The 11,311-nt window shown below is 28.9% G+C and overlaps 4 protein-coding genes across 9 annotated transcripts in view; 2 read left to right on the top strand and 2 right to left on the bottom strand.

The window, feature by feature from the left end:
- Ack-like (activated Cdc42 kinase-like) overlaps positions 1–4,662 on the bottom strand; it is a 10,361-nt gene extending 5,699 nt beyond the window's left edge. The window contains exons 1-7 of one of the 3 annotated variants that reach the window (XM_017903523.1): positions 4,316–4,662; positions 3,356–3,448; positions 3,053–3,283; positions 1,697–2,389; positions 1,388–1,618; positions 1,197–1,318; positions 638–872 (exon numbers count right to left, since the gene is read on the bottom strand). In XM_017903523.1, coding sequence (XP_017759012.1) covers positions 638–872; positions 1,197–1,318; positions 1,388–1,618; positions 1,697–2,389; positions 3,053–3,283; positions 3,356–3,448; positions 4,316–4,319 — 1,609 coding nt within the window. In that variant the 5' untranslated portion in view covers positions 4,320–4,662. Of the gene's footprint in view, positions 1–637; positions 873–1,181; positions 1,322–1,387; positions 1,619–1,696; positions 3,284–3,355; positions 3,449–4,315 lie in introns of all 3 variants that reach the window. The other 2 variants (XM_017903524.1, XM_017903525.1) reach the window with 2 other exon arrangements.
- A 430-nt stretch (positions 4,663–5,092) lies between these two features.
- ND-42 (NADH dehydrogenase (ubiquinone) subunit ND-42) lies at positions 5,093–6,814 on the top strand. 2 transcript variants are annotated; one of them, XM_017903495.1, is made up of 4 exons: positions 5,093–5,241; positions 5,447–6,088; positions 6,169–6,561; positions 6,653–6,814. In XM_017903495.1, the coding sequence occupies exons 2-4, from the start codon at positions 5,483–5,485 to the stop codon at positions 6,797–6,799; spliced, it is 1,146 nt and encodes a 381-aa protein (XP_017758984.1). In that variant the 5' UTR covers positions 5,093–5,241; positions 5,447–5,482; the 3' UTR covers positions 6,800–6,814. The 2 variants fall into 2 exon arrangements, with proteins under 2 accessions (XP_017758984.1, XP_017758983.1); XM_017903494.1 differs by having other exon boundaries at positions 5,093–5,276.
- Positions 6,815–7,851: 1,037 nt separating this feature from the next.
- Positions 7,852–8,874, bottom strand: Ykt6 (YKT6 v-SNARE homolog). 3 transcript variants are annotated; one of them, XM_017903504.1, is made up of 4 exons: positions 8,800–8,874; positions 8,444–8,641; positions 8,101–8,372; positions 7,852–8,010 (listed from the first exon to the last, which is right to left on the bottom strand). In XM_017903504.1, the coding sequence occupies exons 2-4, from the start codon at positions 8,631–8,633 to the stop codon at positions 7,870–7,872; spliced, it is 603 nt and encodes a 200-aa protein (XP_017758993.1). In that variant the 5' UTR covers positions 8,634–8,641; positions 8,800–8,874; the 3' UTR covers positions 7,852–7,869. The 3 variants fall into 3 exon arrangements, with proteins under 3 accessions (XP_017758993.1, XP_017758995.1, XP_017758994.1); XM_017903506.1 differs by having other exon boundaries at positions 8,101–8,342; XM_017903505.1 differs by lacking the exon at positions 8,800–8,874 and having other exon boundaries at positions 8,444–8,671.
- A 541-nt stretch (positions 8,875–9,415) lies between these two features.
- On the top strand, positions 9,416–10,651 carry Ing5 (inhibitor of growth protein 5). Its single transcript, XM_017903499.1, has 4 exons — positions 9,416–9,549; positions 9,767–10,219; positions 10,301–10,479; positions 10,550–10,651. The coding sequence occupies exons 1-4, from the start codon at positions 9,513–9,515 to the stop codon at positions 10,649–10,651; spliced, it is 771 nt and encodes a 256-aa protein (XP_017758988.1). The 5' UTR covers positions 9,416–9,512.
- The last annotated feature ends 660 nt before the right edge of the window (positions 10,652–11,311 follow it).

Below are 11,311 nucleotides of genomic sequence, written 5' to 3'. Positions count from 1 at the left end.
AGGAATGCCATAATTGAATGAAGCAAAGCCAGATAAGACGTTTAGTGAAGGTTTTGGTGATTGCACATATTTCATAGAAATAAAAGAATATTTAAACATGGCAATGCAATAACAAATAAAAAATTAAGTAAAAACGAGTAATAACCAATAATAAAAAAATTACAAAATTTAAAAACAAATAAAAAATAAAGAGACAGGAAAGGATTAGAGGAAAGTCGAGATTAGTCTTTCTTGTAATTGAAAAAGCATTTTATCAACTTAAGGTACATTCAAGTAATTCAGGTTGAAATATTAAGAACAGATACAATTACGATATACCTACTCTTTTATGTGGCATCAGGAATTAACTCTGTTCCATAACAGTTTTAACAAAGATGAATTTAAAAAATGTTTCAAAAAACACTTTTATTAAAAAAGAAGTTTGTACTTTTAAATGTACGCATTATATCATTTATGTTCGTGTTGGAATGAATAATTTATGCTTACAGGAATTGTTTTGTTCTTGTATGCTGCTTGTTAGTTTTAGCAAGAAGTAAATTGAATTAGCATTTTTCAAAGTGTAACATTAAATTGTGTTCTGATTATGTTATTGGTGTACCTTTTAGAGGTTCGATGATCGAACAAAAATATGTTTAATGTACCTGTATGTCAGGTATACTGGCAGCTTCTTCTGAAAAGTGTCGTCTGTCTGGTTTAGGACTGTGTTGATGTGGCAACTTAAAAGAGAACTTTCTGCGTCTTGAAGGACTGGCAGGTGTTCGGGGAGACTCCGGTGGATGTTCAAGGTCTGTCATGGAACGTGCTGTCAATTCCTGTGCCATAGCAATGGCTGAGTAGAGAGTTTTCTGATCGGCAGCTGAGATAGGCTTCACCTAAATATATAAGAAGTAAACGTTTACCATCTCTGGTAAATGTACAATATACAACAATTTCTGTTTTTCTTTGAATTTATATTAATTTATCATAAAAAACTTACTGCATGTGTTCTTTTATACTGATAATGTATTTACTATTTTTGTTTTTGAATATTAAAAATTTTGGGTTGTACACTTCATCGTGCAAATAATACATATAACATATAAAAAGAAATCAATAATACACAGCAGCAAATAATGAATAAGAAATAAATAACAAAATAATAATATGTAAAAGCATAATTATAAATAACAAAATTACTGTACATTTATTGGACTCACGGTGGCTTGTTTTTTTTTATTGCTCTGCTTTGCCTGTATTTCTCTCAGCTCGTTTCGAGCATTACTCGATTCGTGTTCAGTTGATAAAGGATGAACTGGTGGTGGTGGAGGAGGAGAAGATCCTCCTAATTAAAAAATATGAATTAATAAACTCATACTTATCATACCTCATTCATATATACTAAATTTACCTAATGATCTAAACATTTGGTCCATTTCAGCTAACAGACTTGGACCAAAATCAAAATTCAACATTTTGTCGAATTTCAATGGACTGTCTTGATTTTCTTCATCACTGATTTCATGATACTCATGATCTGCTCCAAGAGTATCATTACTGCTAGTCGCGGTTAATGGAACAGACTGTTTACTTGAATTAGCCACATGGCACACTTCAGAACTTACATCTGACCATAAACTTTCTAATAAGATAAATAAATTTGACAATATCAAAAATTTTATTGACAATTTTGAGTATTAATTATAAAAGGTAAACATACCATGCTTATTCTGGGCATCTTGTTGTGTATTTCTGTAATCTCTCAATAATTCTCTGTTTGTCTCTGTGCTTCTTGCATCCTGGTTCAAAATTTGACTAGAATTGTCCGTTACATCTTCTTGTGGTTTGTATGGTGTCACTACTTGTCGTGGTAAATGTGGATATTTTCCACCAAGGAAGCCAATATCACCAAAATAAGCTCCATCTAATCCGACATGACCCGTATGTTTCAAATCACCTTGCGGAGAGGAAATCATATCTGTACGAATTTTTCGTCTCTGAGAAGAAAAGGCGTTTTTTCCATCACCACGTGTGAATTCTCCTGGCTTATTACTTGGTAGATTTGATCCAAGATATGCTATTGTATGAACAGGATTAAAAAAGCCAGTTTTTCCATTGCTTAAAACTCCCTTCCACAATGTGTTACTACTTCCCTTGTCAAGAACAGTTATAACATCTCCTTGCCTGTAAACAAGCTGACCTGTTTCCATAGTATCTTGAACAGCTTGAACCTGTTCTGGTTTTAAATCAGGTAAAAGATTAATTAATTCAGAAAACTTAGGTCGTTTGGATGGCTCATGTTGCCAACATTGTTGCATAAGAGAAAAATAATCTTTTGGACAACATTCTGGTTGCTCTAATCTCTGGAAGTTAGGATCATCTATGGCTTCTAAAATTTGATGGCCAGTTAATGCTGCCCATGGTTGAAAACCATAGCTAAACATCTCCCATAAAGTAACTCCATAGGCCCACACATCACTTGCAGAAGTAAACTTTAAATACGATATACATTCTGGAGCACACCATGCTATTGGTAATTTCAAATTTACATTAAAATTCGTTTGATAATAGTCCTTTCCAACCCCTAATGCTCGTGACAATCCAAAATCAGATATTTTAACTTTGTTCTTAGAAAACACTAAAATATTCCTGGCAGCAAGATCCCTGTGTATCAATCGTTTTGCTTCCAAATATTGCATACCATCTGCAATTTGTACAGCGAAGTCACATAATGAAAGAACAGGAAAACTAGTACGTAAACTGGGTTCTTTTAGACATTCCAATAATGATCTTAGAGGTGCTAATTCTGTGACAAGCATTAAAGAATTTGTATCCAAAACTACACCATATAATCTTACAATATGTTCATGATCTATTGCATGCATTATGGCTGCTTCTTTCAAAAATTCAATTGGATTGTTTTGCATTCTTTCCCGTGATAAACATTTAATTGCTACTTGTATTCTTTCTCCATCATTTGTCCAGACACCTTGTTGAACAACTCCAAACTCTCCCATTCCTAATTCTTTGTTAACAATAATTGCATCTGCTGGTATCATGTGTTTATTAGGAACACGAATCGGTGGTCTATCTTGCCTTTCTTCTGGTAACATTGTTAAAGCACCTGTAGTTGGTTCTTCCCGTTTTGGTAACAACATCTTTTTGAACTTAGATAGATAGTTTTGAGGGAAATGTTTTTGGAAATATTTCTTTAAACGACGCATTTCTGGTTTGCTCATTCCAATTGCATTCAAATCTTCTTCTGTTACATATTTCAATTGAGCAGTAGTCTGTACCTTCAAGTCCCCTATATATGCATATAACAAATCACCAATTTAGAAATTTTAATAAAAAATTTAATAACTTCAAAAATATATACCTCGAATTCCAGGATAATATTGTTGGAGCTCTGCTTCCATAAGGAATTCATACAAACCAGGTCCAGTGTTACGGGACATTCCTCCTTGTGTGTCTTTAAACAAATAAGAATACTTGTAAACACAACCAAAATATTAAATAATACTTAGAAATATATGTAATATACAGATTATATTTATAAATTTAACATAAATAACGGGATGCAAATAGTCTTTTATACTATACAATATTGTAAAATTATTTATCGAGATTTGTGAACATTGAATGAACATTTTTTAATTAATCCGCTAAAAAGAGGATAAAAACAATTCTTGCTACCATCTAAATCAGTTAACATTACATAAGAATCAAAGCAAATTTTTATCAATAAATCGATCGTTAGTAAATCGTGATGAATGGATTTCCCTTATATCATTTAAGATAATATTACAAAATCTAAACTATTATTTTCGAGTATGATAACTACAAATATATGTTACCTGTCACTGATAATATTGCAGCAACATTAAGCAAACAAGTTTTTGATCGATACTCTAAGAAAATACGACACAATTTGAAGCTTCTATGTACAAAGAAAGCACGAAATATACAGAATGGGAAAAAATAGAAAATAATAGAGGCGAACCAGAGTGGGGAGAAAACGAAATTCCAGACACGCGACAACAGTTCCGGTGTGTACCGTGTGCACTATATCATACAATTTTTCTCAGTGCACTGGTTAAAAAGAGTAACGAAAATCATCTCATGTTGCTCGACACCAATTTAAGTAAAGTGTGTATTATCTTTGATATGTCATCCATTGCATATCATAATTTGGCCAAGGCCTCATAAAAAATGGAAAATGATAAACGAGACATAGAGTAATATATGAATCGTTGTATTTCTATGGAAGACACGCCCTGTGTGCTTCAAATAGATTATTATTTATATAAGCGTGTCAGCTTTATACCGTGGTACTCACCCATTCTACGATGACGCAGCACGGTACACTCGGAGGTCCACTCCTTGTCATGAGACGCAAGCGTCTGCCACTTCGTTCGACCGATCGACGATCCGAAATCACAAAACTTCTCTCTTTCTTCGACGTTTCGACTCTCCCCTCCGCCATGTAAATCACACCGCTATTTTCCGTCCGGTTCACATTTTTTATTGTTCAAGATACTTGTCCTCTATGAGACAATTTTGTTCTTAAATTTTCTCTTTGAAAGAAGAAAATTTATTCTGTTATTTATCACTCTTGAACAAGCACTTTTCTCGCGTTTATAACCGGCTTAATTAATTAGTAATTAAAACTACCCAATGCTTCAATTTCATCGTAAACCATTCTATTTGTTTGTGAACGATTTCATGTAACTGTGATAGTAGCTCCACTTGACGAGAAATTAGAGAAACTGTTAAAAAAGAGGTAAATTTGAAATTTCTTATTCTTTTGAATTTTCTTTTCTATTCTCTTTTTCTACTCTTTCTAAATGAAGTATAATAAAAAAAACTTTTAAAATTATTTTTTTCATTCAATCATTTATTCAATTATTTAAAATTGATGTGACTAGATTATAAATTTATATAATTATCGTAACTGCTATATTTAATTATTTTACAATTTCAGTCATATCAGTTATTTAATCACTAAATAATATTTTTTTTAGTATTATGATTAATAAATCATATTTTTATTTAAAAAAGAAATTTAGTAATGACACTATAGAGTTATATACGAATTGAGCACCACTGAATAGTTATAAGATTGTACCAGTTACGAGATAGGGCAATATATGAAAAATATTTATTAGGCTATTCAGTGTCATTAACGATACTTAATTATTTTTCTTTGACATAATATTCATTTTAATACGATGGCATCAATATTGTCTATTAGCATCAGAAAAGGTAATACTATCGGATATTTAACTGGATTATGTAAGGTTAGTACCTTTAGTAACATTCTAACGAAGAAATTAATATAATAATCACAATATAATGTTTTCAATATTCTAACATTAAAAATGTTTTGTAACCACAAATTCGTTACAAAACAAATTAGTTGAAGTATTTTTTATTACCAAATTTATTTAGACAATTGCATATTTTCTAGGTACCTAAAAATCATAATGTAACACAATTAGCATTTATGAAAAGAGTAGCATTGATGGAACATATACCTAAACCACCTCCATATCCTTATTGGAAAAAACAGTGCAATGATCTACATATGATGTTTGACCCAATGTCTCTCAGATATGATGACAATTCTAAACTGATAATTGTTGAAGGCCCTCCTGCAGTAGGGAAAACAAAACTTTGTGAAGAAATAGCGAAAGAGTATGGATTATTATATATGCCACCTCCAACACATGATGAAATATTTATAAATCCTTATGGGTTTGATGTACGCAGCATAAACTCAAAATTACCACCTTCATTTAAACATCATGATCTGAATGACTTCCTAAAAGACCCTTATCATGAACTAACAGCAGTGTTTCAATTAGGGTATTTTCTAATGAAGTTTGAACAATACCTAAATGCATTACTCCATATATTAGCAAGTGGACAAGGTGTAGTACTTAATCGATGCATTTATACAGAAGCTGCTTTTATGCATGCTATGTATAATGCTGGATATATTAGTAAACCAGTTGTAAATAATTTTGAACGTATGAGGCTTAACACTTTCAAGTTTCTTCTTAAACCACATTTAGTCATATATTTGGATGCATCTCCAGAAGTTACCCTAGTAAGGTTCATTATTTCTTATTTCAAAAAAAGTTATATTAGTTGAAATTAATATTAATTTATTGGATAAATGTATTTCAGGAAAGGATTAAACAACGAGGTAACATAAATGAAATTAATTCGAAAGTCTTCACAATAAATTATTTATCAGATCTAGAAAATGCAACTAAACAGACTTGCTTGGGTTGGTTATCATCTCAAACAGAGATAGTAACCTATGATTGGAATAAAGCAGGCAATAATATGGATATTGTTTATGATATTGAACAGATAGATTTAGAAGAAGATACATCTAAACAAAAATTCTATGATTGGCTATTTAGTAATAGTGAACACATAATTGACTGTATGGCACTGTATCAGGACAAAATATTAATTTATAATAACATCGATGGATATATAGAATCAGAAATTCCATCTGAATTGTATTCTTGTACTGAAGAGAGAGACGAATATGATAAAGAAATGGAAAAGGTAAGTGTATTACTTTTTGTAGAAGTAAATTATTCCAATTACTGTATCACTAAGTTATATATAGATTGTAAAAATACGATACAATTTTTAGATCGATTCTGAACAGTATCTGTATGGATATAATCCAAAATATGACAAGATACCTATCATTAAAAGACCTGGGATAAGACTTTCTTTATTTCGCCGCACACCACGCGATTTTATAAATTGCAAATATTTCAGCTGTCATGAAATGTAATGTACATTTAACTGTTAAAATATTCTTATAATAAAGAGAATTAATAACTTATTACAACTAATAAAATTGAATACATTGAATTTTGTTCCATAATTTAAAAAATAACATAATTAAGTATTTAATATTATTTCGATTGTGTCATAGAGGAAATGTATTAAAACACACTCATACGCGCGCGCGCATGAACATTATATTAAATATATTTTATTTTCCATATTATTTGTTTAAATAAATATATTTAATTATAAGAAAATAGATAAAAATATTAATTATCAGTAAAATTTACAAATTTCATACAAATAGATTTATGTAAAAATTGCCAAGTAATTTATAAAACATCAAGATAAACTTTATTTCTTATCACTTTGTCAAGTTATAGAATCATATTTGCAATAATATAATTTATTGTTTTGATTTTATATTGTCTGAAAAATTTTAATTTTATAAAATGGTCATTAACAAAAACCTATAAGGCCACAAGGAATAAGGAAAGAAACAAACTTTTAAATAGCAAAAATATTTTTCATTCACTATGTTATGTGATAAATTAAAATTAAGGTAACTGTTTACAAAGCTATGCTTCAATTTTCAATAAATCACTTCAGCACTTGAATAAATTAAAAAATTGTATTTGTATATTTATCTTTAGCAGTGAAATATTTAATTTATTTTATACCTCATTTTTATATGTTTTGTCAATATATAAATAAGATAAGTTTCGGAATGTACTTTTATATACAAACCATACCATAATTCTTTTACAATAAAATTAACTTTTAAAGCAGAAGAAAAAAATAAACAATTATAAATTAATAAAAGATTAAAATCATATTAAAATCAGTTGAGTGAATCCAACAATAGCTTGGTATATTATTTAAGTGCACTAATATACTTTATATACAAAGAGTCTGTACACAAAATATTGAATTTTGTCACATGATGTCATATAGAATTTATAAATTATACTTTTCAATGAAAACTATATAATACTAATTTCTTTGCATTTTCTATTGAAATTATAAAATTACAATAATATTCACCAAAATTCAGCATGATTTTGATAAATGGTTTTAAGGGGCTAAACTGCAACAGGAATTAGTTTTACGTGCTGTTTTATAAAATGCTTTTGATTGAACACTAAGAACTTGTGACTTCGAAACCAATTCATCCACATTCTCACCTCTTTTAAGGACAGCTTCTAATGTACCATGCTATAAAAATAAGACAGAAATATGCATAATAAATGGTTAGGTTATTTTAAGGAACATTTTTTTGTTGTCATCTGTAATACTTATACTTACTAAAATGATTTTTGTCTCATCTAAATCATTTTGGATTTTAGTAAGAGCATCAGCTTCATTGGGATTTTGATATTTGACTAAATATATATTAATCTGTGCAAAATCAGTCATAACTTCGCTTAAAGTATCCCATACAGACTGAGGATATTTTGTTGCAAATTCATCCATAACTTTTGTAATCAATGTATGTGCTACTCTTCTAGGATATTCATGATCTGATATAAGTACTGCAGCTAGGTTATCTGCTCGTACAAACACATGACACATATAATCTACAAAATGTTGCAATTTAAAAATTGAAAATATTAAAGACTACCATAAGTCTTGATTTCACAAATGTTACCTCCTTCTTTCACACTCTGTCTGGAGCAACTCTGAGTTCTTTCAACAATAGTTTTACTTATGAACGTCATAAATTCTTTAACGCTCTTTCTTTGAAAAAACGAAAAGGACTCTACATCATAAGCACCTTTCAATATTGTTGCTGATGTAGGATTTTTATACAAAACCGACAATGCATACAGTTTTACCATTTTTTTGGCTACGAAACAAACGATTTATTCTTCAATTAGGTTAGGTGTCTGATATTTCTCATAAAATATACTTGATATTCATCTATTATAATTTTGCAACTATTTGCAACACCATTGCCAAAGTGAAAATATTTCGTTAAATAACTTCAACTTATACAAAACTTACCACGAATGATATACACTCTCACTTAAATTTATTCTAACATACAAAATACATAAAATTTATATTAATAAATTTTTGTTCATTCCTAACAAGGATCGAATAACTAATTTTATTTTCATTTACGACTACACCTACTGTAATGTTAGAGATAAGGAAACCGCCATGTTCCTCATTTGTACTATGATTCTTAATCGATGACACACTTCATCGATTTTTTTATGAATGTCATATATTTATTTCATTTTATACGAATGTAATAAATAATTACACAATACTCAATTAATTTTATGACACAATAGTATATTATTAGTAGCATTATAATAATTTTAAATTATATTTAAATTGTAATTCAAATATGAAAATCCAATAGTTCTGACCTTTTTCTTTAATATGTATTCAACTATAGCATACAAAATTATATTGCAATTTTGAATTATATATCTATCTTTAATTATTTATTTCATTATTATGAGAGCATTGGGTAAATTGTGGTTTCCCGCCAGAAAAATAAAGTAATAATATATAGTTGGTAGCCATGATAATAATGTACACTGTTTTGTGCCGTGTACAATCATCGATCGTTCTTATTCAGGAAATTTCATGCGTTGTTTTTTTTGTCGATATTACTTAGAAAATTACATATAAACTAAAGTTATTCGAATGTTTACATAAAATGTAACATCTTCTTTTCCTCTTTACTTAAGTGAAACATAAACATGACGACAGCACTATATCTCGAGCATTATTTAGACAGTAAGTACTCAATTTTTTCTGTTCCAAAATAGAGAGAAAATTATATTTTTATATACTTAAATCAAATATGAAAATTAATTAAAATTATATTTATGCTACTTATTATAATGCACAAATTCAATTATATTAAATAAATACATAATTAAAAATAGATGATTCTAAAATTTATTACTAAAATTTTAATTATTTATGATATATTCCTTGTTAATTCTATTAGGTTTGGAGCATTTACCTATTGAACTGCAAAGAAATTTCACTTTAATGCGAGATCTTGATGCTAGAGCACAAGGATTAATGAAAGACATAGATAAATTAGCAGATGATTATTTGAAAAATGTAAAGAAAGAATCCCCAGAAAAAAAGAAGGAACAATTGACCCATATTCAAAACTTGTTTAATAAAGCCAAAGAATATGGTGATGATAAAGTTCAGTTAGCAATACAAACATATGAATTAGTGGACAAACATATTAGAAGACTAGACTCTGATTTGGCTAGGTTTGAAGCTGAAATACAAGACAAAGCTTTAAATAGTAGTAGAGCCCAGGAAGAAAATAATGCTAGTAAAAAGGGTAGGAAGAAATTGAAAGAAAAAGAGAAACGGAAGAAAGGAGCTGCTGGTACTAACAGTGAGGATGAATCAAAAACAGCTAGAAAAAAACAAAAAAAAGGTAAGCTTAGTTACAATTCATTAAATAAGTAAATGAGTATAAATATTCATAAAAATACAATTCATTAAATAAATATTCCAGGAGGATCTGTTGCCTCTGCTTCATCAGCTGGAGCAGTTGGAAGCGGGGCTCAAGTTGATTCTACTGCGCTTGGTCATCCAGCAGATGTTTTAGATATGCCAGTTGATCCTAATGAACCAACTTATTGTCTATGTCACCAAGTATCTTATGGAGAAATGATTGGTTGTGATAATCCAGATGTAAGTCAATATTATTTTAAAAATCTTATGATATATCAGTAATATTCAACAATACCCTTTTTTAATACAGTGTCCTATAGAGTGGTTTCATTTTGCGTGTGTTGGATTAACTACTAAACCCAAAGGAAAATGGTATTGTCCAAAGTGTACTCAAGATAGGAAGAAGAAGTAAGTTCTAGGAAATGGATAAATATAATGATTTATTTTAGAATAAAACAAAAGATTAGTGTATTATTTTTAAAAATAGAATGTACAGTTTTATGGTTTAACATGAAACAAAATTGAATTGTATAAAAGTAACTAAATAGGAAACTTGTAAAAAGAGAAACAGATAAAGAAAATACTAAAAGACTGGATTTACATTGCATCTAATATTGTCAAAAAGAACATTTTTTTTCAATTAATGTGACATCACATGTCCTAGACAATAAATTTTCCATTTTAAACACGATTTAAATCTTGCAATAGCATCATTAAATGTAATAAGATTTTACATTTAATGATATTTATATTGTCAACAATATAAGATGTAATGAAAGTGCAGAAAATTAATAGCTGATCACAGAGGAGAAACTTTGAAAATCGACCGTGACTATTATCTTCTTTCTATTTTTCTTTTTAGATATATGAAATAGTAATTTATTGTAAATTGGTCATTTTCAAACATCTGTGATTTGCTCAATCAAAATAGTATCTTACTATATAAATATTGTATTAAAGTAAAAAAAATGTTTGTTGCTTTTATATTTTATAAATGTATATGACATATATACATAATAAGTTCTTTTTTTCTTTTCTCTTTTTTTTTTTTTTTTTTTTTTTTTTTTTTTTT

Source organism: Eufriesea mexicana, unplaced genomic scaffold (assembly GCF_001483705.2).
Source record: "Eufriesea mexicana isolate 0111107269 unplaced genomic scaffold, ASM148370v2 scaffold2340, whole genome shotgun sequence".
NCBI lineage: Eukaryota > Metazoa > Arthropoda > Insecta > Hymenoptera > Apidae > Eufriesea > Eufriesea mexicana.
The sequence above is the reverse complement of the archived record's forward strand: the minus strand, read 5'-3'. Positions and strand labels throughout refer to the sequence as shown.